This window comes from Aquarana catesbeiana, linkage group LG01 (genome assembly GCF_042186555.1).
Source record: "Aquarana catesbeiana isolate 2022-GZ linkage group LG01, ASM4218655v1, whole genome shotgun sequence".
NCBI classification, from domain to species: Eukaryota; Metazoa; Chordata; class Amphibia; order Anura; family Ranidae; genus Aquarana; species Aquarana catesbeiana.
In genome coordinates this window covers 878,777,050-878,802,519 of record NC_133324.1, presented here as the reverse complement: position 1 = coordinate 878,802,519, position 25,470 = coordinate 878,777,050, and the positions used below count along the sequence as shown (strand labels likewise).

The window sequence follows — 25,470 nt, the reverse complement described above, 5'->3', positions numbered from 1 at the left end:
GGAGTCTCTTTTTTCTCTTAACTGGGTATTGAGACTGTGAAGGAGATACAGAGTCATCCCCATGCTGCTGAGGAGCTGTCAGTGATTTATATCCATGCTTGTTAACATCTTAAAAAAAAAAAATTTGCACTGAACCAAATGTATAAGCAAGCAGCCAGCAAAAGTTTGTTGATATCAAACAAAAAGTCACATAAAAAATATATATTGCGGCGCTAGAAATAGTCCAAAGAAGTCTGAAGAATGGGAGTAGTCAAATCACCAGATACAGTGTAGATATGAAAAGGGCACTCGTCACCACGTGATAATGTAGTCTGCTTACCAGAAGGTAATATGGTTTAAGCATGTATGGATATATCTCAATAGCATCCAGCAGATCCAGCTCCCTGGAACCCCTCGTCACCATAGACAGCAGCCTCCATATAACTTCCTTCACAAATCTACAACTCCCAGCAATCGCATCAGAGATGGAGCCAAAATTATGGCCCGTTTAACTTTAGTGCCCTCTTGCTAGTCTGTTTCTGACTTAACATCTACCTATGGGTAAGAGGCAGTGTGTTTGGGTGACGGTGGCGGTTTCTTCACCTATTTGATACCTCAAGACACATACTTTTGGCTTATTTCTGACTTTTTAAAAGTGGATTACATTTATATGCTTTTGCCAGTTGAGTCTGCGCCAGCAATATATTTTGGGTTCATGTTGGACTTTTTTCAAGCGCTTCACCATTTTCTATATATTTTGTTTGTGTTTTGTCCATGCATATTGTGATAGCTGCTGTTTAATACTAATTTTAATTTAAGATATTATATGCTCTCAGAGCAACAAATTTGGGTTTTTCTATACCAGAATGATGCCTGCAGGTTTAGGTATCATCTTGGTATTGTTATTTTCAGCTAGTGGTCGGCTTTCATGTAAAAGCAATCCTGGAGGCTAATTAGACTGTTTTGACAAACAGTGGGTGGGAACGTCCCCCCCTCCCGCCGCCTTCCATGGTTTTCTCAGGCTCTCCTGTCCCTCCGGGGAACCTGAGAATGCAGCTCCGCAAACTGACCATAGAGCTGATCAGAGACCAGAATGGCTCCAATCATCTCTATGGCCTAAGAAACTGGAAGCTAAGAGCATTTCATGACTTCGGTTTTGCCGGATATAAACAGCGCAATTGGGAAAGCATCTTATCACACCAATCTTGGTGTGGTCAGATGCTTTAAGGGCAGAGGAGAGGAGAGATCTAGAATCTACCTATTGCTATCATAGGGGATATTTATTACATATTCCCTGTGATAACAAAAAAATGTATTAAAAAATGAAAGACAGTTTAAAAATAAAATAAAAAAGCAAAATAAATAATAATAATAATAATAAAAAAAAAAAAAATGTAAAACTAAATCACCCCTGTCCCTTCGTGCAAAGGCAAACGCAAGCATTGGTCTTGTGTTGTATGTAAACAGCAATTGCACCATGTATGTGAGGTATCACCACGTACGTTAGATCGAGGGCAGTAATTCTAGCAGTAGACCTCCTCTGTAAACCTAAAGTGGTAACCTGTAAAGGCTTTTAAAAATGTATGAAGTTTGTCGCCGCTGCACGGGTGTGCGTAATTTTAAAGCATGCCGTGTTTGGTATCTATGTACTCGGCATAAAATCATCTTTTTTTTACCAAATATTTGGGCAATATAGTGTGTTTTTGTGCATTAAAATTCAAAAAAATGTTTTCCCAAAAGAATTGCATTTGGAAAATCGCTGCGCAAATACTGTTTGAAAAAAAAAAGTTGCAACACCCACTATTTTAATCCGTAGGGCCTCTGCTTTAAAAAAAATATATAATGTTTGGGGATTCAAAGTAATATTCTAACAAAACAAATACATTTTTCCATGTAAACAAAAAGTGTCAGAAAGGGCTTAGTCTTCAAGTGGTTGGAAGAGTAGGCAATGTGTGGCATAAGCTTCTAATGTTGGGCATAAAATGCCAGGACAGTTTAAACCCCCCCCCCCGCCCCAAATTACCCCATTTTGGAAAGTAGACACCCCAAGCTATTTGCTGAGAGGCATGCTGAGTACATGGTATATTTTATATTTTGCCACAAGTTTCGGGAAAATAACTTTTTTTTTAACACAAAGTTGTCACTAAATGATATATTGCTCACACATACCATGGGTATATGTGGAATAACACTCCAAAATACATTCTGCTGCTTCTCCTGAGTACTGGGATACCACATGTGTGAGACCTTTTGGCAGTCTAGCCGTGTACAGGACCCTGAAAAACAATCACAGCTTTCTAAAGGCATAAATTGTTGATTTCACTTCTCACTCCCTATCACCGTTTCGGAGGCCATGAAATGTCAAGATAGCACAAACCCCCCCCCCCCAAATGACCCCGTTTCGAAAAGTAGACACCCGAAGCTATTTGCTGAGAGGCATGGTGAGTATTTTGCAGTTCTCATTTGTTTTGGAAAATGAAGGTTAAAAAAAAAAAAAGGAAAAATGTTTTTCTTTTTTCAATTTTCAAAACTTTGGGAAAAAAAACTGTGATGGTAGTGAGGAGTAAAGTCAACAATTTACGCCCTTAGAAAGCCTGAAGGCGGCGATTGGTTTCCAGGGTCCTGTACGCCGCTAGACTGCCAAAAAGTTTATCCCAATACTCAGGAGAAGCAGCAGAATGTATTTTGGGATGTAATTTCACATATACCCATGGCATGTTTGAGCAATATATCGTTTAGTGACAACTTTGTGTAAAAAAATAAAATTAAAAAAATAAAATTGTAATTGTCCCAAAAATTGTCAAAATATAAAAATTTTCCATGGACTCAACATGCCTCTCAGCAAATAGCTTGGGGTGTCTACTTTCCAAAATGGGGCCATTTGAGGGGGAGGGGGTTATGTGCTATCTCAAGGCTTCCGAAACTGTGATAGGTAGTGAGGCCTGAAATCAACGATGTAAGAAGCCCTTAGAAAGCCTGAAGGCAGTGATTGATTTTGGGGTCCTGCATTCCCATACTCAGGAGAAGCAGCAGAATGTATTTTGGGGTGCAATTCCACATATACCCATGGCATGTGTGAGCAATATATAATTTCAGTGACAACTTTGTGTACAATTATTCAATGGGCTCAACATGCCTCTCAGCAAATTGTGGTGTCTACTTTCCAAAAAGGGGTAATTTGGGGGGGGGGGGGGGGGGGTTGTACTGCCCTACCATTTTAGCACCTCAAGAGGCAGACAGAAAACTAAAAGCTGTGTAAATTCCAGAAAAATGTACCATAGTTTGTAGACGCTATAACTTTTACACAAACCAATATACGCTTATTAATTATTTTTTTTTGCCCAAGACATGTGGCTGAATACATTTTGGGTGAAATGTATGACTAAAATTTAGTTTATTGGATTTTTTTAACAAAAAAGTAGAAAAAATCTTTTTTTGTTTCAAAATTTTCAGTCTTTTTTCATTTGTATCGCAAAAGAAAAAAAAATCCCAGAGGTGATCAAATACTACCAAAGAAAGCTCTATTTGTGGAAAAAAAAGGACACAAATTTAGTTTGTTTACAGCATTGCATGACCGCGCAATTGTCAGGTAAACCAGCGCAGTGCCAAATTGCAAAACGTGCTCTGGTCATTAAGGGGGTAAAACTTTTCGGGGCTGAAGTGGTTAAGATACTTTGTTGCAACCTTCAATTAAAGTGTAAGTAAACCCCCCTATCATTTTCAGCCAATGAAGCTGCCATCTTTGCCTCTGTTTATTCTACAACTGCCATGATGCTGCACATGTGATCAGTTACACCAGCCATTGGATGGTTTGACAGTTTGGTTGAGAGCACAACCAATTGAGAGTGTTACATTTCCGGGAAGTGCCAGAAATGAAACTGTTTTATGGATGGGTTGACTTCCAGTTTAGGTGATGTGCAAAAAAATTCAATATACAGCATCTATACTGAAGAAGTGATTATTCATTGCAAAATTTATGATTGAGTGTTGTGAAATGTTGTGACATGTTTCACGTTTAGGTTTGTACTTTTTAATACTGTTTAGTGCTTTTCATGTATATATACACACACACACACACACACACACACACACACACAATAAAGTATGGTTTTATGATCTAAAAATATGTGTATGCACTTAATGTATAACCTTAAAGTATATTTCCATTTTAGTTCTACACCCTGTATGTTCCCACTCATATTATAGGAAGTTTGCTGTATATATATATATATATACACACACACACACACACACACACACACACACACACACACACCATCGTGGCATACTCTACGGACAATTAATGGCTCTCTGGAAGCTCTTTTAATAGGAACTGTTCTATCAATAGAGCAGTAGGGTGATCAGATTACACAGACAGCTTAATATTTATGTTTAGCATTTCGTGCTGCTTCCCAAGTGTCCATAATAGCTAGAGGCAGTCAAGATGCCAGTAGTCAAGACTAGTCTTACTAAGAATGTATGCGGTAAACACACCTGTGATGGAATGACCTGTCCCATCTCATCATAGACATCAGTGACCCAAATGTTCATTGGCACATGGACATATGTGGTTATATCCCATGCTAGTGGATTGTAAACTGTAATATTCATTAGATCTGAAAAAGATTAAAACAGGTACATAAACTATACAGCAAGTGCTGATGTTTTGTAGCAGATCTCAGATCTGATGGGATCTCAGACTAGATTACCATAAAAATGACTGAGAGCCAGTATTTCCAGAGAGAGAAGTCAGCAAAGACCTATAGATTTTCCCCAATCATCCTGCACTGCAACAAATTAGCACGTTGGCACAAGTTTTGACTTTATCCCAAACTTTAAACTGCTAAACCTGAAACTGAAGACAAATTCCTTGCATGCTGTACATAATTGACCAATAATGCCAATTCTGATTCCAAATTGTTAACCACAAAATTTGGTGAACCAAAATTTTTCATCTCTGTATGAAAAAAAGTCCAAACAAAATACCTTCTGATTGACCATCATTGTGAAAGCTGAACTGGTCTAGAGTGATGGCTTCCATCAGTTTCCGGACCCCAAGCATTCCTTGACGAAGGTGTGCCATATACATATCCCTAACTTTAGGCGACTCAGTTCCTGTTATGCCATCATGATGCTGAACCTACAAAGGAAATCTTCTAGATTAGATATCTTAATCATTCGACATCATTACAATAACAGATCATGTAGTATCATATATCTAAGTAATGACACATCGCAATATCCAAGCCAGTTGCAATCATGAGCAGCCTTAATCATGACTTAAAGCAGCACAAAAGCCAATTTCTTTTTAATTTTGGATAAAGTAAGGACAGATTAAACCCCTATCATTTTTTTGCCATCTGTGTCCTATTGAGTCCCTTGTTTTCCTGTTCCCTAACCACAACAGAAGGTGAAAGGAAATCCCTCCAAAGTGAGGGAATTCCTGATTGTCGCCAGAACTAGTGTCCCCCTTGGGAGATTTCCCCTCTATTCCTGTTCTGGTGACAACTCAAAATTTGGGATTATATTTCAACCTCACTCTCAGTGATAACAGTTAACATGACAGAACGAGAGACTGAATCTTCCTAACAGGGACACTGGTAGCAGTAAATCCTGACAAGTGTTCTAATCTCCCTACATTCAATCCAACTAAAATGTTTTTTGCATTTAGTTATACTTTAATACCTAGTTATGACTTGAAAAATATATACTATGTATTATTATTATTATTATTATACAATATTTATATAGCGCCAACAGTTTACGTAGCGCTTTACAACTTGAGGGTAGACAGTACAAATACAATACAATTTGATACAGTAGGAATCAGAGGGCCCTGCTCACTTAGAGCTTACAATCTAAGAGATGTATTGTCACCTGTAAGTGCTTGTTGGACCTTCTATTGACCTGGCTTGAAATCAGCATTCCAATTAATCAAAAGCATCTTCACTGGGGCTAGGGTTAGGGTTTTGTACAAGTTTCTCCACAATAAACTCATTGGGGTTGATTTACTAAAACTGGAGAGCGCAAAATTTGGTGCAGCTCTGCATAGAAACCAGTTTCCAGGGTTTTTTTTGTCAAAGCTTAATTGAACAATCTGAAGTTAGAAGATGATTGGCTGCCATGCACAGCTGCACCAGATTTTGCAGTTCAGTAAATCAACCCCATTGTGTCCTTTGTGCACAATAACGGCAACGCTCATGCTGGAACCGAGTACTGCTTAGGAGTTTGGTAGCGCACATTTATCTAAATATCTGTGCATGTTGTAGCATTAACTGTACCTTAAACTGGAAATACCTTGACGCTAATTGTCCTCATAATTTAGATCATAATGGGATTGATTTACTAAAACGGGAGAGTGCAAAATCTGGTGCAGCTGTGCCTGGAAGCCAATCAGCTTCTAACAGAAGCATGTTCAATTAGGCTTTGACAATAAAACCTGGAATCTGATTGGTTTCTATGCAGAGCTGCACCAGATTTTGCACTTTCCAGTTTTAGTAAATCAACCCAAATGTGTATACAGATGTTAAAAATGTAACACCACCCTATGGAGACTGTTGGCAATATATTTGGACGGGCAAACATTAGATCTTCAATTAAACGGTGTCTTTAGATAAAAGTTATATACTGTACTTGAACAAATTACATAAAAATTGTACATGGTGTATTCATTTTCATCTAAATCTAAATGAACCAAAATGCAGATCTGTCCTGTGGAAAAACTAAGTACAGCCTTACAATTACCACCACTTTAAATCCATAATATAGGAATCAAGTTTTTCAGATTAGGTGTCAAGAACCTCATGGATGACTATAGGTGTGGAAAAGGATTTAAAAAGATTGCCAAATTATTTAAAATCAATCATTCCACTGTAAGGAAAATTATGTATGAGTGGCGTCGATTTTACACATCTGCAAATTGGTCCGGGACTGGGTGGACCAGTGAAGTACAAAAGTTGACCATTTCATGCTACGAAAGTCTCCAAGAGCTCCAAAATTGCACTGTGGGAGTCAGCTGGAATCATGTCATCTACAATGCACTCTACGAAAATGCACTAATTTAACCTGCATGGGAGGTGTGCTTAAAAAAAAGGCATAAAGATAGTTTATGGATTTCTTTATAGCATTTGGTAACTTTATCATTAGCCAACTAGCCCAGCCAGCTGTTGTCAGCACTTACCCGCTATAGTCAATCACACAGACATGCAACTTGAAAAATAAAGCAAGCCTCACCTTCTTCTGTATCTACTACAAGGTGTCTAAGGAGACAGACTCTAGAGCAGCCATTCTCAATCAGGGTTCCGTAGAACCCTAGGAGTTCCTTCAGAGGTGGATAGGGTTTCCTTGAGCTGTGGCCGATTAACCTCCCAATCTGATTGTGCCCACATAATTCCCAGTCCAACATCACTAGACAGTCAGCAGAATGACACCAATGCTCTTTTTAGCTATCTGTAGCAGTGGCATTTTCCCCACTGATCACCATTGTTAGAGGCATTCTTCCCTCTGATCTCAATTAATTAATTTTAGCAGGGGTTTCCCAAGACCAGAAAATAATTTCAATGGTTTCCCTGGGGTAAAAATGTTTAGAAAGGTGGCTCTAGACTCTCCCAATTAGGCAACATATTCCATAACTGCAGACATTTACTGGTTACAAAGTTCCACTTGTTAAAAGGAAGATGTTCACAATCCCAGATTCTAGATGCCAGTTTGGCACTAAGCTCTGGTTTGCTGTCCTCCACAGTGGGAGGGTTCCAGCATCAAGAGCAAGGTTCTCCTCAGAGTCTTGGCCACTTTGCTTTGGACCCTCTGCTCCTTCTCCTGTTTTCTTGGCAGATTCTTCCAAGTTTGGAAAAGATGCTTACAGGCTTCATCCATAAAAGTGTTCAAGAGCAGATTAGTCTGTGCTGTGCCACAGAAAACCAGTCAGATTCTCTCTTTGCAGTGTGGAAAATTTGAAATGGAAAATTGGCTTGTGACAAATCTTTCCTCAGACATCTTAATACATAGAGCCTACATAAAAACTGAAAGTTTATGAATATGTCCTATATAAGGACCTAAATGCCAGTTTTGTCTCTCTCTATTACTGCACAGAGCAGGTCAGTGATCAGCCTTGGGCTCAGGTAGGAGACATTTCAGCCTCTGTGGGGACATTATAGTCAGATACGGAACTGACATGTGCTCTGACAGGGGGAGAATACAGGACATATTCCAATTTTTACAAATAACTTTGGCTATTTCTCTTTAAAGTGGTTGTAAACCGCTGGGCGGGTTTTTTTTTTTCTTACCTGCAAGGTAAAGGCATAATGTGCTAGTATGCACCACATACTAGCATATTATGTGAACCTTGCCTGAAAAAGAAGCATTCCAGCGATGCAATGTCACCGCAGGAGGCCGCTTTCATGTTCACCCGGGTCCTTGGACTCGGCTGTGTGACTGGCTGAAGCCGCGATGACGTCACTCCCGCACATACGCGGGGTGGGGGTTGGGGAGCGTTTATGGCACAGGACTCTGAAGGAACGGCCCAGAGCGCATGCGTCGATGACGTCATCAGTTGCATATATAGTAAATATCTCCTATAAACGGTGCACGATTAGGAGATATTTACAGTACCTATAGGTAAGCCTTAAAAAAGGCTTACCTATAGGTACAAGTCAGAGTTGGAAGTTTACTCCCACTTTAATATGTTTTGATAAATAGGGCACAATGTTTTACCTGGCTGTTACCATTTAAAGATGGAATTTTCTTTTTTAAAGCATGTTCTTACTGAAGTTTTACCTCTGAGACGGCCCATCGGAGGGCCCGCAGCTGCTCCATAGCCCACATTTTGCATACAGCTCCAGATGGATGCTTCAGCACATACTGAGTTAATGCAGATTCCCCCGCATACAGCAGTGAGCTGGCCCTGCGTGCCACGCCTTTTAAGATGTTGCGGGAGGTGTAGAAGCCCGTCCATGCTTGATACGCATCTATATGGGAAAATGTTAAAAAATAAAACCTACTAAATGGATGGGAAATCTCTCCAACAGGAACATAAAAAAAGACTGAAAAAGAGGAAGGTTTAGAACTTGTGACAATAGTCTTTTTGCTGTCTGCATCTGTTCCTACTGCACTCCCTTGTACAGCGTCAGGGGGACAGGAAGTAAGGAGATTTTTTTTTTGCAATGGGGGTCACAAACCATACCTTTTGACTGGCGTTTTGATTGACATCTTTCACTAATGTGGCCTAGCATTGACCTTTTTATCAGGGCTGGATTAACATAGGGGCTATTGGAGCTGCAGCTCCAGACCCCTTACCTTAAGATAGGCCCATTTGCCAAAAAAATAAAAAATAAAAAAGGGATCGAGTTTTGAGGGTCAGAGTAGGTAGCCGAAAACCTACCCTGCCACTGGTCAAAATTTCGGGCTTCTAGGACCTATGGTTCTGGAGATGACAGAGGCACTGAGCTCTATGGACAGCTTGGAGCCTTGGACCAATGGTAAAGTACCATTGACCCCAGCTGTCCAATAACAATGTGTCATAGAAGGGGATATGTGTCTAAAAGACACATGCTCCCTTCCAGCCCAGCCGTCTTAATTAGAAGGAAAAAACATGGGTTTATGTGTATAAGGTTTACCCATAATCCCATGTTTTTCTCACACAGTTAAGAGGGAGAATGAGAATCTTCTGCTGCTGAAAAGGTACTGTTTTAATCGAGATAAATCATATTTTATGCTATATGTTATAACATAATAATTTATTATTTATCTATTTACTGTGAAATTATTGGTTGCAAGTTATAACTTCAAACTTCAATAACTTGTCCGTTAAGCCACCTGCTTGAGTACAGTTTTTGAAAATATAGTAAATTACCTTAAAAACAAAATATAATAATTATTTGTATATTACATACTTATGGTAATTAACCCCTCGCCACCGAGGCCAATTCTGACACTTCTCTTCTACATATAAAAATCATCACTTTTTTGCTAGAAAATTACTCAGAACCCTCAAATATTACATATATTGTTTTAGTAGACACCCTAGGGAATAAAATGGCGGTCGTTGCAACTCTTTATGTTACACAGTATTTACGCAGCAATTTTTCAAATGTGTTTTTTTTGAGAAAGAAACGGTTTCGTGAATAAAAAAGAAAAAAAAAAAAACACTAAAGTTAGCCTGATTTTTTTGTATACTATGAAACATGATGTTACACTGAGTAAATAGATACCCAACATGTCACGCATTACAATTGCGCAAACTTGTGGAATGGCGCCAAACTTCAGTACATAAAAATCTCCATAGGCGACGCTTTAAAAATGTTTACAGGTTAGATGTTTAGCATTACAGAGGAGGTCTAGTGCTAGAATTATTGCTCTCACTCCAACGTTTGCGACGTATGTAACCTGTGTGTATCTGGCTCTGATACTAGCCAGTTCCTCACCAGCCACTGACCTCACTGCACGTCCCTGACCCAAATCTTAAAAATACATTTGGACAGGGCAGTACGAATGCTTTACTTCACAGCTGCGACTTTTCTTTTTGTAATTTATTAAGCTGCAGCATCTTTAACTCAGCCTGCAGAGTTTGACAGGCAGCACCGCCTGTCAAACTTGCCTATTGATTTCAATGGGACCACTCTGCAACTGCAAGCCAAACTCACTCGGTTGTCGAGAGTGCTACCATGGACCATACACTCCCACAGTGGCGGCCTGTCCATTTGGGGTGCCCGGGCACTGCCCCCTCTCTCCACGACACCACCTATATGCAATGGCTAGATTAATTCATAGCCCCAACGGCCACCCCCTAGTCATGCGTCTCGCCCCTTTCAGGGCACCAGGCACAAAAATTACAGCAGCTAGGGTTTTTTGAAGCACCCGATTAGAGCCAGAGGCTATAATAGGCTTCAAAATAGGGTGGGCCCGGGTCACAGAGAATGAGCTCCGATCCCACCCAGGTGTTGCAATAGCAAATGAATACTCGCTGTTGCAATACTGATCCACCTCCCAACCAATCGGGAAGCGGGTATGAAACCCGTTTCCCAATTGGCCAAAATGTCAGGCGATCCTTTTGGACACCGAGTGCCTGGAGGAGCAGAGAGGAGATGCACCGCGGTAGCTGCTCCAGGAGAGGACGACGAAGCAGCTTTCCCTGAACCTGCCATGCTTAAGGACATACACATGGAACAACCTGGAAAATGGCCGCATCAGCTCCGCACTCCATAAAGACCCAACCGCTGCTCTCACCGCCCACATCCAGGGTAAGGACTGACCGGCAGACAGGGGGTGGGGTTTGCTGGATGTTCTAGTGCCATGCCACGGGTGGGGGGGGTGTAAGGGCAGTTGTGTTAGTGCCCTTCCACCGGTGGCCCAGTTGTTTCCCGCCACCCTCAAAAAAAAAAAACCACCAGCCGCCACTGCACTCCCAACTAAAAAAAAAAACCATACAGGTCTGGTGCTGTGTATGTGGATTTAGAATAGGACTAACCTCAAAGTCTAATATCTAGGTGTGCGTGTTTCATCTTGTTTTCCTATGTACACATGTAAATATAGATTTGTAGCCATGTACAAGCATCTCATCTAGAAAAAATATATTTTAACACTTAAAAAGCACAGCTTTTTTTTTTTCATTTTGGATAGAGCGGAGAGAGATTAGAACCCGTGTCAGTCTATATTTCTGTCTGTGCCCCCATTAGGGAGATTCACCCTCTCTGTTTGTTTTGTTTAGTGTACCATTATGATCAAAAGTAAAAAAAATATCCCAAATTTTGAGTTGACATCAGAACAGTAATAGAGGGAAAATCTTCCAATGGGGACTCTGATTTTGAGACCCTGGGAACATTCCGGGCTTCCCTCACTTTGGAGGGATTTCCTCTCACTTCCTATTTTAACTATAGGACAGGAATGAAGTGAAATGTCCCCTATTGGACACAGAGGGCAAAATGACAGGGGTTATAACCCTTACTTTATCCAAAATGAAGAAAAAACAGGTTTTGCCTTTAGTTTCATTTGACCATTTTCTTGGATTCATTACAATAACCATTTCGTTTAGTGCTGCAGCCGTTCCAATTACTTATTTGTGCATTTACAGCACCATAGAAGATGAGAGCACTATATGAATCAATAATAATTATGATCTAGAATATGGTTTTTGCATCATACCTGAAGAGTACGGCAGGAAGTCTTCATTTTTGCGAACTTCCCAGGTCAGGTTTCTCCTGTATAAGCTCTTGAAGTATTCTCCGAGTGTGGAGTACTGCACAGTCACTCCGAACTCTGGTTTATTATTTATATATTCCAGTAACAAATCCATGTTATTAAATTGGATGGAAGAATTGAAGAACTGCTTGTCACAGCCCTGAAAATGGAAAAATAAGTCCAGATGTTAACTTGTCACTTTTATGACAGCGTCTATCAACACTCTTCTAATATCTTTGTCATTTGTTTTCTGACGGTCTCCTTCATTGCACATCCCTATCACAGTTCTGTCCTCAGTTGAGTCTAATAACTTAAAGCTGAACTCCAGGGAACAATGTCTAAATACACAGATTAAAAGACAAGTATAGGATTTGTATTTAAGAATCATACTTACCTAGGTGGATGTAGAATCAGTCCGATGCTGCATCTGTCTCTCGCCGGCTTTAATACTGAGAACCGAGCGATCAAACACCGCCGATCATTAGGTTCTCAGAGCTCCCTAAACAGAGAGCTGGTGACTGTCAGTCACCGGCTCTCTGCTCTGCCGCCCCGCACTCAATGGATCGCTGGGCTGTGGAGGGAATGGGAGTGTCAGGCTCAGGCTCTCAGCGGCTCGCTGAGAGCCTGAGCCGGGTGCCGGTCCAGGCATGTGGGCAGATCCCGACCATATGGTGGTGATCTTTCCCAAGTCTGGACCGGCTCTGTAACGTCAGCAGACAGCGGACTTCAGCCTGCTGTCTGCTGAAAACGGGTCACAGGAGTGCAAAACAAACTGCTTTCCTGTGATCCACAGGAGAAGTATAGCCAAACAAACTTCTCCTCTAAATACATAAATGAGAGCTGGATTACTTGTCAATGGAATTGCATAAAAAACAAAAATAGCAACAATGTGAAAGTCATATCAATAATTACTTTGAGTGAAATCTGTATGTAGAGTATATGAAGACTGTCATTGCGGGCCTATGCTTCTGCAAATGTTAGATGCCTGGCTATCATGCTGATCTACTGGCTTCAATTCTTTGAGGCATTGAGCTAGGGAAAGCATACAGATCAGGTTTACAAAAACTATTGCAGAAATGACTAAAACTGTGTGCTTGTTGATAAAACAACATAACTAGATAATTTTTTACGCTTTTTTTTACGTTTATTTTTTTCTCTTTTATGTATTATTTACTTAGTTTTTACTTTATTTTTCCATATCCTATTGCATTACACAGGGGTAGGCAACCTGGGGCCCTCCAGCTGTTGCAGAACTACAAGTCCCATCATGCCTCTGGGAGTAATTGTAACTGCAGCCTTGCAATGCTTCATGGGAAATGTAGTTCCACAACAGCTGGAAGGTCCAAGGTTGCCTACCCCTGCATTACATGCTTTAGATATTTGTATTTTCTCTTTATGATCTTTTATATTTTCTATAATTTTTGATTTTTGTACAGTTAATATAAATTAAGAAAAAATTCTATATAAAAAAAAATTCCAATCTTCTTTTATGAACCTTAGCGCAGTTTGAAGAAATCCATGGATTATTGTATTCAGTTACAACTAAACTTTTTTTAAGTCGGTTGGAAATGAGAAATCGAAAGTTCTGTGATGGGACCTGGAAAGTACTTACCCAGGGCCATAAGACATCATTGCTTCTGAACCAGGCTGCGCGCATTTTAATATTCTTCACCATGGTGTCTGCATACTGGTGAATGTTATCGCTGGTGACAGGAAGACTCATGTTAGGGTAAACGCCATCCTTCGGCGGATCAGGAAACAGTGCCACCCCATTCCAGTAAAATCCTGACCTAGATGCAAGACGGTAAATTTAGAATATAAAACCAAAAAAACTGGAATTAATCAGTCTTTTGCAGTAACTTTATGGTGAAGTGTTACAGTAATGAGGTTACATTTTTTTTACCAAGTAGATATTTGAATAAACATACCACATTATGACTGCTTACGATACTCAGCCATCATGCTGCATTATTAGCTTAAAGGCCAACTTCAGAAAAACTTTTTTTTTTACTCTGTATCCCCACTTCCCCCTCACTTCCTGTGCCAACAGTACCACATTTATACAGAAGAAAGCTGCTGAAGAACATCTGTGCTCGTCCACATAAAACACTTTCCTCCTTCCAAGCCCTGATGAAGGGGAGCTAGTTAATTTCCAAAAAAACACGCTGTCCTAGTGTGCACTTTACAAATGGAATAGGCTTGCTGTTCTCTACTAATCACATTGTGGCACTTCAATTCTAGTTCCACTCATTCCAGTCCCAACCCAAGGTGACTGTGGAACCCCTTTATTAACCTGTAGAAGCTGCCAGTCCTTTGTACAGCCATCCCACACCTAAAGAATCTACACACAAAATATGTAAACCCTCACCTTGTAAAACAACCCATTCAACTTAAAAAAAAAGGTAAAAAAAACTTGCGTATAGATCTGAAAACATAAACACCCTTTTCCCTTTTTTATAAGTGATCACATAATCTCTGTTCTCAGCTGCATAAAGAGCTCAGAGAGCTGGGGGAGGAGAAACAGCATTACACTGATCTTCCCAGTTCATTTCTGTGCAGGGGGAAGTGTCAGCACAAGTCTGACCATTGGAGGAGAGCAGGCTGAATTCTCAACACAGCGAGGGAACTGACCATGCTGTCATGCCTAGGGTGGTCGGTTTTTAATAGGAAAGCAGAGGGACTGGCAGGAACACCAGGGATTTCACATAAGGGAAGCAATACAAAAACGACAGGATACTTTTTTACACAAGTACATGGTACAGCAGGCACATATAAGGCATATGAAATGTCGGGGTAACATATACTTTACGTGGCATTAAGAACACACACAGGGTAATACAGTTATCCCATCTAATAAGCATACTTTTACTGTCTGCGTCTTTCTGTCCCAGTGACAACCCTCCTGTTACACAGACAGGAAGAGAGATGAAATCTCACAGAAAACAATAACACTTTACAGAAGGTTTTACCGTTCCCCAAAAAAGTTTTGGTAGAAGTTAGACTTTAACAAAAAGTGTGAAATGCACTTGACTTGTTTTTTTTTTATTTTTTTTTTTTATAAAAAACATTTGTTGTCACAATGTAACACATTTTGGGTATTTTCTGTAATAGGTCGATTCCTAAGATTGTCAGCACCATCTAGTGGTCAAAATGCAGTATTTCTGACATACCTCAATGAGAAATGATAACACATTTTGGCAATAGATGGAGCTGACGAATCTATTACAGACATTACAACCAAAATTTGTTAAGTCTGCACAAATGTTTTATAAATAGACCCTAAAGTGTATGTAAGGTCAAAACTTTTTCTCATTTTGAATAGATTGGCCAGGGGGTAGAACATCTGTCAGGGTTTTATTGCTGTCTGTGTCCCCATTTGAAAGATTCGGCCAATATTTGTCCTGGTGACCAAATTTGACAGTGCTTGTCCTGGTTATAACTCTCTACGGGGGACTTCCTATCACTTTGCAGAGGTTTCTTCTCTCTTCCTACTGTGTCTACAGGACATGAAGTGAAGGAAAGTCTCCCCAATGGGCACAGGCTAAAAATAAGTCAAGTATTTAGAAATGATTGTAAACACAATAAAAATAGAAAAAAAGAAGAAACAGTTTTATACTTACCTGCTCTGTGCATTTCCATTGCACAGAGCGACCCAGATCCTTCCCTTGTCGGATCCCCCATCTATGCTCCTGGCTCCTCCTCTTCTTGGTGTGCCCCCAAAGGAAGCCCCTTGCCATGGGGGCTTGTAAGTGGGTTGGAAATAGCCAGTTAGGTGCTGTCCTGGATAGGAGTGTGGGAGTTAATGCTTTCCTGGATTCTTTGATCTTTTGGTGGGTTTTTCCCTGGGTCCGGCCCACTGATCCTGCGTTATAAAAGTGGGACAGTGGTCCAGAGCAGGAGGTTCATGGGGTGGACCAGGTCCATAATAGGCCCTAGAGCAAGAGACCTGGTGCCGTGAGGGAGAGAGATGGAGAACTACACCCGTAAGGAGCAGATGAATGTCGCTCACTAGTACCTGTATGTCAAGTCATCAGAACTTGGGGTTCACCTGAAGAAACTAGCTGCTGGAGAATGCCTCTGATTGACTCTGTAATTACATGGACACTGCCTTTGCGGGTATGCCAGGGCAGCCCACAGCCTGAATTAGAGTTAGGGATGTAGGAAAGAATTAGGTCCCTGAATGTTAGACTCTGTCATGCCCTTTGCGCTTTTCTAAACAAAGTTTTAGAAATCTTGGTCCTGCCCGCTCTTAACTTACTCAAAAGCGGTGTAATGCAAGTAACTGGCACCATCCCATGGTTCAGGTCCACAAGGTACTTTGGGGTATGCAGACATCAGTACGAGAGTAATACAGAATGTAGACACAAGTGGTTACCTAGAGTAATGGAAGTCTAACAAGCAGGCTGTCGGTAGTGTGTACCTGCTGCAGGTGGAATAGTCTCTAGCAGGGAGGGAGATGTTGTCAGCACTCCTTGCGCCAGCGATCTGTCTCCCAGAGCAATGGGAGCCTATTCGCACCGTAGAGGTCCCCATCCTGTACAGAGGTTAGGAAGTTCAAGGATTAAGTTAAGTGCATGTGTGGAGCTTAAGTAGGGTGCATGGCGGGGCCCACTCCTCTACTGAGGAATGGTAGTAGAATACGTTGGGCATGTGGATGTGGAAAAAGGCTCAGCATGTTCCTCCTAAATTCAAGTTATGGAGAAGGTGTACATTGTCACGAGGACCTGTGAGTTAACTGGAGAACAGTTACGGTGTAAGTGTACACAGTGTATGTTCATCTCTAACAGCAGAGGCCCGCTTTAAGGTCGAATATTCCCCCACGGCAACCTCAGCCTTGTCCCAGGGCACTTATGGAAATGGCACAAAAGTAAAAGTACCCCCATGTGTAGTGGAGTGATCCTGTTACAGGTGCCTAGCATAGCCCAGAAGAAACCACCCTGGGGTAGGCCATTCATGTGACCCTTACTTGGTGCCCAGTGAGGAGGGAAACATGGAGGACATGGCGACCACCCTGTCACACGACCTGCCCACAGGCTCACCTTTAGGCTTGCTCCTGATCGGAGCTGCCTGTGTCTATAGACACAGATAGCATGGCTCAAATCTGCCCCCTTGTCACAGGATTTGGCCAATGGCTCCTGCTGCTCTCTGTGTGTTCAGTGAGAGAAGACACAGCTGCTGCAGACGAGCACAGGGCTGGATAGAGTGAGGGCTCAGATAAGTATAAGGGGGTATTGAGAGGGTACCCTGCAACCTAAACAATTTTTACCTTAATACAAGGAATGCATTAGTATAAAACATGTTTAGGCTTTAAAACCACTTTAGCCTTCCCTACTCTACTTCCCTATGCAAACTAAAGAGAAAAGCTTTAATTATTCATACGCATTATCTTGGAAACTTGACTAGTTAACAAAAACAGCTGACCCATGCTCAGTCTCTTTAGAGAATGTCAAAATTGTTATTATTCAAAACAGTTTCAGGTAAAACTAACTTGGAATTTGAATATGTAATATGAATAATGGGATCTTGTAAATCCTTATCTTTAGGCCAAATTATTACCTGTTGGAAAATGACAGGTGGGATGGGGTACAGTAACTGAACTGATCCATGACATGTGTAAATATCTCCTGCTTTTCTGATAAGGAATGAGAACCTCTCCAAACAAACTGAAGCTTCTGTAGAGGAAGAAAAAAAAATAATAATAAGGGAATCACATAGCACATTCCTCTGGCATTTACAGCAGTTTTTGTGATGATTTTTTTCTGGCAATTACAACAAACAGCGGTTTAATCACCTACTTTATGTGAAAAAACCATGGGCTCAAAAGAATGCTGGAATGTATCCCAGAAAGTGCAGGAGAGACCTGCAGTGTAACACACAATGCAGCTTCAAAGAACAATATAGAATAATGGGGTAGAGTGGCCATTCGTGTCTCTTCTGCATTGCCACAGTTCTGATTAGCCATGCATATCATCTCTTTTTTTAAAAGCCAGCCATACCTGGATCAAGATTCGGCCAGGTCTGCAGGCTGATTGGAACAACTTGGATACAACCAGCCTTTTGGATTTTTGGCACGGGAAAACTGTCGGCAGCTATAGCTGCTAGGAGTAATTATTGTGTTCTGCCAGCAGGGAAGGCTCCCCCCCGCTGGCAGAACACAACAGTACTGTGGGTGTTGATGGGGGAATCGAGCGAAAATCAAATACTCTATGGCCTGCTTAAGGGATGATATTATGATGGAGGAGATTCACTGACACAAGGCAGGGCTGATAGCTCTGCTTGGGATTTCAATGCAGCAGAGGTCACTACAGAAAGTTAGATGCTGACTGCATTTCTAGTAGAATTAACAGGTATTTTTCAGTACTGCAGCATTTATATAGATACAAAGCATGGAAAATATGCATACATGGAATATTTTTTTTTATCAACATACAAAAGATACTAAAAACAATTAGAAGTTAGAATTATAGAAATGTAGAAATGTTAGAATCTTTTGTATGTTGATACCTTTCGTGGCACCTTAAAAATCCCTACTGTATATCTCCAATAATAACTATATACTTGTGCAATGTGGTGCCTTTACCCTCGAATCTCTAGCTAAATTCTAGTTGATTTATAAAAAAAAAAAAAAAAAAAAGAAAAAAAAAATGTATATTTTGACCTGACATACACTTTACCATTTGCTTGCAGAAGGTACTAATGGTTATTTATCTCTAAATCATACTCTTGGGACACACATTCTTAAAGTGATATTAGCAGTAATCAGCATGGATTTATGAAGAATCGTTCTTGCCAAACCAATCTATTAACCTTCTATGAGGAGGTGAGCTGCCATTTTAGATAAAGGAAGGCCCGTAGATGTGTTGTATCTGGATTTTGCAAAAGCATTTGACACAGTTCCCCATAAACATTTACTGTACAAAATAAGGTCCGTTGGCATGGACCATAGGGTGAGTACATGGATTGAAAACTGGCTACAAGGGCATGTTCAGAGGGTGGTGATAAATGGGGAGTACTCAGAATGGTCAGAGGTGGGTAGTGGGGTTCCCCAGGGTTCTGTGCTGGGACCAATCCTATTTAATTTGTTTATAAATGATCTGCAGGATGGGGTAAACAGTTCAATCTCTGTATTTGCGGACGATACTAAGCTAAGCAGGGCAATAACTTGGATGTGGAAACCTTGCAAAAAGATCTGAACAAATTAATGGGGTGGGCAACTACATGGCAAATGAGGTTTAATGTAGAAAAATGTAGAAAAATTTAAAATAATGCACTTGGGTGGCAAAAATATGAATGCAATCTATACACTGGGGGGAGAACCTCTGGGGGAATCTAGGATGGAAAAGGACCTGGGGGTCCTAGTAGATGATAGGCTCAGCAATGGCATGCAATGCCAAGCTGCTGCTAACAAAGCAAACAGAATATTGGCATGCATTAAAAAGGGGATCAACTCCAGAGATAAAACTATAATTCTCCCGCTCTACAAGACTCTGGTCAGGCCGCACCTGGAGTATGCTGTCCAGTTCTTTTCACTAGTCCTCAGGAAGGATGTACTGGAAATGGAGCGAGTACAAAGAAGGGCAACAAAGCTAATAAAGGGTCTGGAGGATATTAGTTATGAGGAAAGGTTGCGAGCACTGAACTTATTCTCTCTGGAGAAGAGACGCTTGAGAGGGGATAGGATTTCAATTTATAAATACCATACTGGTGACCCTACAATAGGGATAAAACTTTTCCGTGAAAGGGAGTTTAACAAGACACGTGGCCACTCATTAAAATTAGAAGAAAAGAGGTTTAACCACTTCAGCCCCGGAAGGATTTACCCCCTTCCTGACCAGAGCACTTTTTACAATTTGGCACTGCGTCGCTTTAACTGCTAATTGCGCGGTCATGCAATGCTGTAACTAAACGAAATTTGCGTCCTTTTCTTCCCACAAATAGAGCTTTCTTTTGATGGTATTTGATCACCTCTGCCGTTTTTATTTTTTGCGCTATACACGGAAAAAGACCGAAAATTTTGAAAAAAAATGATATTTTCTACTTTTTGTTCTAAAAAAAAATCCAATAAACTCAATTTTAGTCATACATTTAGGCCAAAATGTATTTGGCCACATGTCTTTGGTAAAAAAAATGTCAATAAGTGTATATTTATTGGTTTGCGCAAAAGTTATAGCGCCTACAATCTAGGGTACATTTTCTGGAATTTACACAGCCTTTAATTTATGACTGCCTATGTCGTTTCTTGAGGTGCTAAAATGGCAGGGCAGTACAAAACCCCCACAAATGACCCCATTTTGGAAAGTAGACACCCCAAGGAAATTGCTGAGAGGCATGTTGAGCCCATTGAATATTCATTTTTTTTGTCCCAAGTGATTGAATAATGACAAAAAAAAAAAAAAAAAATTACAAAAAGTTGTCACTAAATGATATATTGCTCACACAGGCCATGGGCATATGTGGAATTGCACCCCAAAATACATTTAGCTGCTTCTCCTGAGTATGGGGATACCACATGTGTGGGACTTTTTGGGAGCCTAGCCGCATACGGGGCCCCGAAAACCAATCACTGCCTTCAGGATTTCTAAGGGCGTACATTTTTGATTTTACTCCTCACTACCTATCACAGTTTTGAAGGCCATAAAATGCCCAGATGGCACAAACCCCCCCCAAATGACCCCATTTTGGAAAGTAGACACCCCAAGCTATTTGCTGAGAGGCATGTTGAGTCCGTGGAATATTTTATATTTTGACACAAGTTGCGGGAAAGTGACAATTTATTATTTTTTTTTTTTTTTTTTGCACAAAGTTGTCACTAAATGATATATTGCTCACACAGGTCATGGGCATATGTGGAATTGCACCCCAAAATACATTCTGCTGCTTCTCTTGAGTACGGGGATACCACATGTGTGGGACTTTTTAGGAGCCTAGCCGCGTACGGGACCCCGAAAACCAATCACCGCCTTCAGGATTTCTAAGGGTGTACATTTTTGATTTCACTCTTCACTGCCTATCACAGTTTCGGAGGTCATGGAATGCCCAGGTGGCTTAAACCCCCCCAAATGACCCCATTTTGGAAAGTAGACACCCCAAGCTATTTGCTGAGAGGCATGGTGAGTATTTTGCAGCTCTCATTTGTTTTTGAAAATGAAGAAAGACAAAAAAAAAAATTTTTTTTTTCTTTTTTTAATTTTCAAAACTTTGTGACAAAAAGTGAGGTCTGCAAAATACTCACTATACCGCTCAGCAAATAGCTTTGGGTGTCTACTTTCCAAAATGGGGTCATTTGGGGGGGGGGTTTGTGCCACCTGGGCATTCCATGGCCTCCGAGACTGTGATAGGCAGTGAAGAGTGAAATCAAAAATTTACGCCCTTAGAAAGCCTGAAGGCGGTGCTTGGTTTTCGGGGTCCCATACGCGGCTAGGCTCCCAAAAAGTCCCACACATGTGGTATCCCTGTACTCAGGAGAAGCAGCAGAATGTATTTTGGGGTGTAATTTCACATATTCCCATGGCATGTTTGAGCAATATATAATTTAGTGACAACTTTGTGCAAAAAAAAAAAAAAAAAATTTGTCTCTTTCCCGCAACTTGTGTCACAATATAAAATATTCCATGGACTCGACATGCCTCTCTGCAAATAGCTTGGGGTGTCTACTTTCCAAAATGGGGTCATTTGGGGGGGGTTTGAACTGTCCTGGCATTTTATGCACAACATTTAGAAGCTTATGTCACACATCACCCACTCTTCTAACCACTTAAAGACAAAGCCCTTTCTGACACTTTTTGATTACATGAAAAAATTATTTTTTTTTTGCAAGAAAATTACTTTGAACCCCCACACATTATATATTTTTTTAAAGCAAATGCCCTACAGATTAAAATGGTGGGTGTTTAATTTTTTTTTTTCACACAGTATTTGCGCAGCGATTTTTCAAACGCATTTTTTGGGGAAAAAACACACTTTTTTACATTTAAATGCACTAAAACACACTATATTGCCCAAATGTTTGATGAAATAAAAAAGATGATCTTAGGCCGAGTACATGGATACCAAACATGACATGCTTTACAATTGCGCACAAACGTGCAGTGGCAACAAAATAAATACATTTTTAAAAGCCTTTAAAAGCCTTTACAGGTTACCACTTTAGATTTACAGAGGAGGTCTACTGCTAAAATTACTGCCCTCGATCTGACCGTCGCGGTGATACCTCACATGCATGGTGCAATTGCTGTTTACATTTGACGCCAGACCGACGCTTGCGTTCGCCTTAGCGCGAGAGCAGGGGGGACAGGGGTGCTTTTTTTTTTTTTTTTCTTTATTATTTTTTTTATTTTATTTTAAAACTGTTCCTTTAATTTTTTTTTTTTTTTAATCATTTTTACTGTTATCTCAGGGAATGTAAATATCCCCTATGATAGCAATAGGCAGTGACAGGTACTCTTTTTTGAAAAAATTGGGGTCTATTAGACCCTAGATTTCTCCTCTGCCCTCAAAGCATCTGACCACACCAAGATCGGTGTGATAAAATGCTTCCCCAATTTCCCAATGGCGCTATTTACATCCGGCGAAATCTAAGTCATAAAATGCTCGTAGCTTCCGGTTTCTTAGGCCATAGAGATGTTTGGAGCCACTCTGGTCTCTGATCAGCTCTATGGTCAGCTGGCTGAATCACCGGCTGCATTCTCAGGTTCCCTGTTGAGACAGGAGAGCCAGAGAAAAACACGGAAGACGATGGGGGGGGGGGGGGCATTCTCTCCCACTGCTTGTAAAAGCAGTCTAGAGGCTAATTAGCCACTAGGATTGCTTTTACATGAAAGCCGACCGCTGGCTGAAAAGAATGATACCAAGATGATACCTAAACCTGCAAGCATCATTCTGGTATAACCACTCAAAGTCGTGAATGCTGTACCTGAAGACAAAAAAATGGTTAACAATAAAGCACAGTAAACGGTAAAGTATAAAAAATTGCATACCTGAAAAGCAAACATGATAAAACATAATAACAATAAAACATTGCAGAATAGAATACAGTAAAAAAGAGCAGAACAATATAGAGAATAGAGAGAGAGAGAATAGAGAGAGAACAATAAAACGACAACTATTATTTTTTATTTTATATTTTTGTTTGTGTTTTTTTTTTTTTTTTTTTTACACTTTTTTTGTAACTGTAACTTTTATAACTGTAACCGGTTCCAGGTTCGGGTCTCTCAAAATGCGATGGCATCTTGGGAGACCCTGTGAAAGTGTGTCTAGTCTGTGCAATGCTGTACCCTACGCTAATACTCAGCTAGTGAATGGTAGCGTTCAAAACATTCACCAATGCAAAGACCAGGATTGTCAGGACAGGAGGGACAATAATAGAGGGTGTCACGCCTATATCCGCGCTTGCTGCAGACACAACATCTTTTTTGGGGGGGTTCGTTGGGTAGGGGTACTCGGGAGGACATAAAGAAAATGCCTCTCATGCAGCCGACTGCATTTGGTTGGGGATGTGAATGGGGGAAGTACGGGCGCTGCAGAAGTGGTGGGTTCCCAATTAGGATTGGCGAATGCAGCAGGAAGGGCACTATGGGCACGACGGGCCTGTGTTTGTCTTCTTGGTGGCAGCGGGACACTACTTGTGCTTGCCACCTCACCAGCTTGAACTGCACTTATGGGACTCGCCACGTCATCAAGTGTTACTGCAGTGCTGGTTTGACTATGACCAGGGTGTACTAGGCCGCTGGCGCTTGCCAGTTCACCAAAACGCTACCAAAAAAACTGTTAACGATCGCAGGGATCAGGCCTGACTCTGCGAACGCTGCAGTTATGCGTTTAGTGTTTTGTAAGTGACAGTGATCGATCGATACTGCACTTGGGTGGGCTGGGCCGGGCGGAGGGGCAAAACGCAGGTGCTAGCAGGTATCTGGGCTGATCCCACTAACACTGCGTTTTTGGGAACCCTAAACTGCTGGGGACGCCAGTATAGATCTGATCGGATCAGATCAGATATTGATCAGTTCAGATACTATACCACTAAGGGAGGTGTACGGTGCGTGCGTGGGTGTTAGCGCTACTGGCACTAACCTGACGCTGCCTGGGGCTGGTGCTTGCCAGTTCACCAAAACGCTACCAAAAAAACTGTTAGCGATCGCAGGGATCAGGCCTGACTCTGCGAACGCTGCAGTTATGCGTTTAGTGTTTTGTAAGTGACAGTGATCGATCGATACTGCACTTGGGTGGGCTGGGCTGGGCCGGGCGGAGGGGCAAAACGCAGGTGCTAGCAGGTATCTGGGCTGATCCCGCTAACACTGCGTTTTTGGGAATCCTAAACTGCTGGGGACGCTAGTATAGATCTGATCGGATCAGATATTGATGCGTTCAGATACTATACCACTAAGGGAGCTGTACGGTGCGTGCGTGGGTGTTAGCGCTACTGGCACTAACCTGACGCTGCCTGGGGCTGGTGCTTGCCATTTCACCAAAACGCTACCAAAAAAACTGTTAGCGATCGCAGGGATCAGGCCTGACTCTGCGAACGCTGCAGTTATGCGTTTAGTGTTTTGTAAGTGACAGTGATCGATCGATACTGCACTTGGGTGGGCTGGGCCGAGCCGGGCGGAGGGGCAAAACGCAGGTGCTAGCAGGTATCTGGGCTGATCCCGCTAACACTGTGTTTTTGGGAACCCTAAACTGCTGGGGACGCTTGTATAGATCTGATCGGATCAGATATTGATCTGTACAGATACTATACCACTAAGGGAGGCGTATGCTGCGTGCGTGGGTGTTAGCAGTACTGGCGCTAATCTGACGCTGCCTGGGGCGACGCATATCACCGCCGGGCGATCAGGGGGCTAAATCTTTATTCGGTAATAAACGGCGGGTGCCCTGACACTATAAAAAATAAACGAACTAACCAGCGTCACCCGTAACGGTTATACAGTGATCAGTGGTGAAAGGGTTAACTAGGGGGCAATCAAGGGGTTAAAACATTTATTAGGTAGTATATGGGGGTCCCTGTCGCTATAAAACGCTGACGGCGAACCTAAATATTTACCTCACTAACTAGCGTCACCAGCGACACTAATACAGCGATCAGAAAAATGATCGCTTAGCGACACTGGTGACGGGGGGTGATCAAGGGGTTAAAACTTTATTAGGGGGGGTTAGGGGGTATCCTAGACCTAAAGGGGGCCTAACACTCACTGCCCTAACACTGTAACTGTCACAAACTGACACCAATACAGTAATCAGAAAAAAAAAAAAAAACCTGCTTGGTGTCAGTTTGTGACGGGGGGGGGGGGGGGTGATTGGGGGGGGGGGGATCGGGGGCGA

General features: G+C 41.5%; 1 protein-coding gene across 1 annotated transcript in view; it reads right to left on the bottom strand.

Annotated features, from left to right (window-relative positions):
- MAN2B2 (mannosidase alpha class 2B member 2) overlaps positions 1-25,470 on the bottom strand; it is a 106,052-nt gene that overhangs the window by 63,212 nt on the left and 17,370 nt on the right. Inside the window, exons 5-10 of the mRNA XM_073610441.1 lie at positions 17,710-17,825; positions 13,766-13,943; positions 12,118-12,313; positions 8,755-8,945; positions 4,966-5,119; positions 4,474-4,595 (exon numbers count right to left, since the gene is read on the bottom strand). Coding sequence (XP_073466542.1) covers positions 4,474-4,595; positions 4,966-5,119; positions 8,755-8,945; positions 12,118-12,313; positions 13,766-13,943; positions 17,710-17,825 — 957 coding nt within the window. The remainder of the gene's footprint in view (positions 1-4,473; positions 4,596-4,965; positions 5,120-8,754; positions 8,946-12,117; positions 12,314-13,765; positions 13,944-17,709; positions 17,826-25,470) is intronic.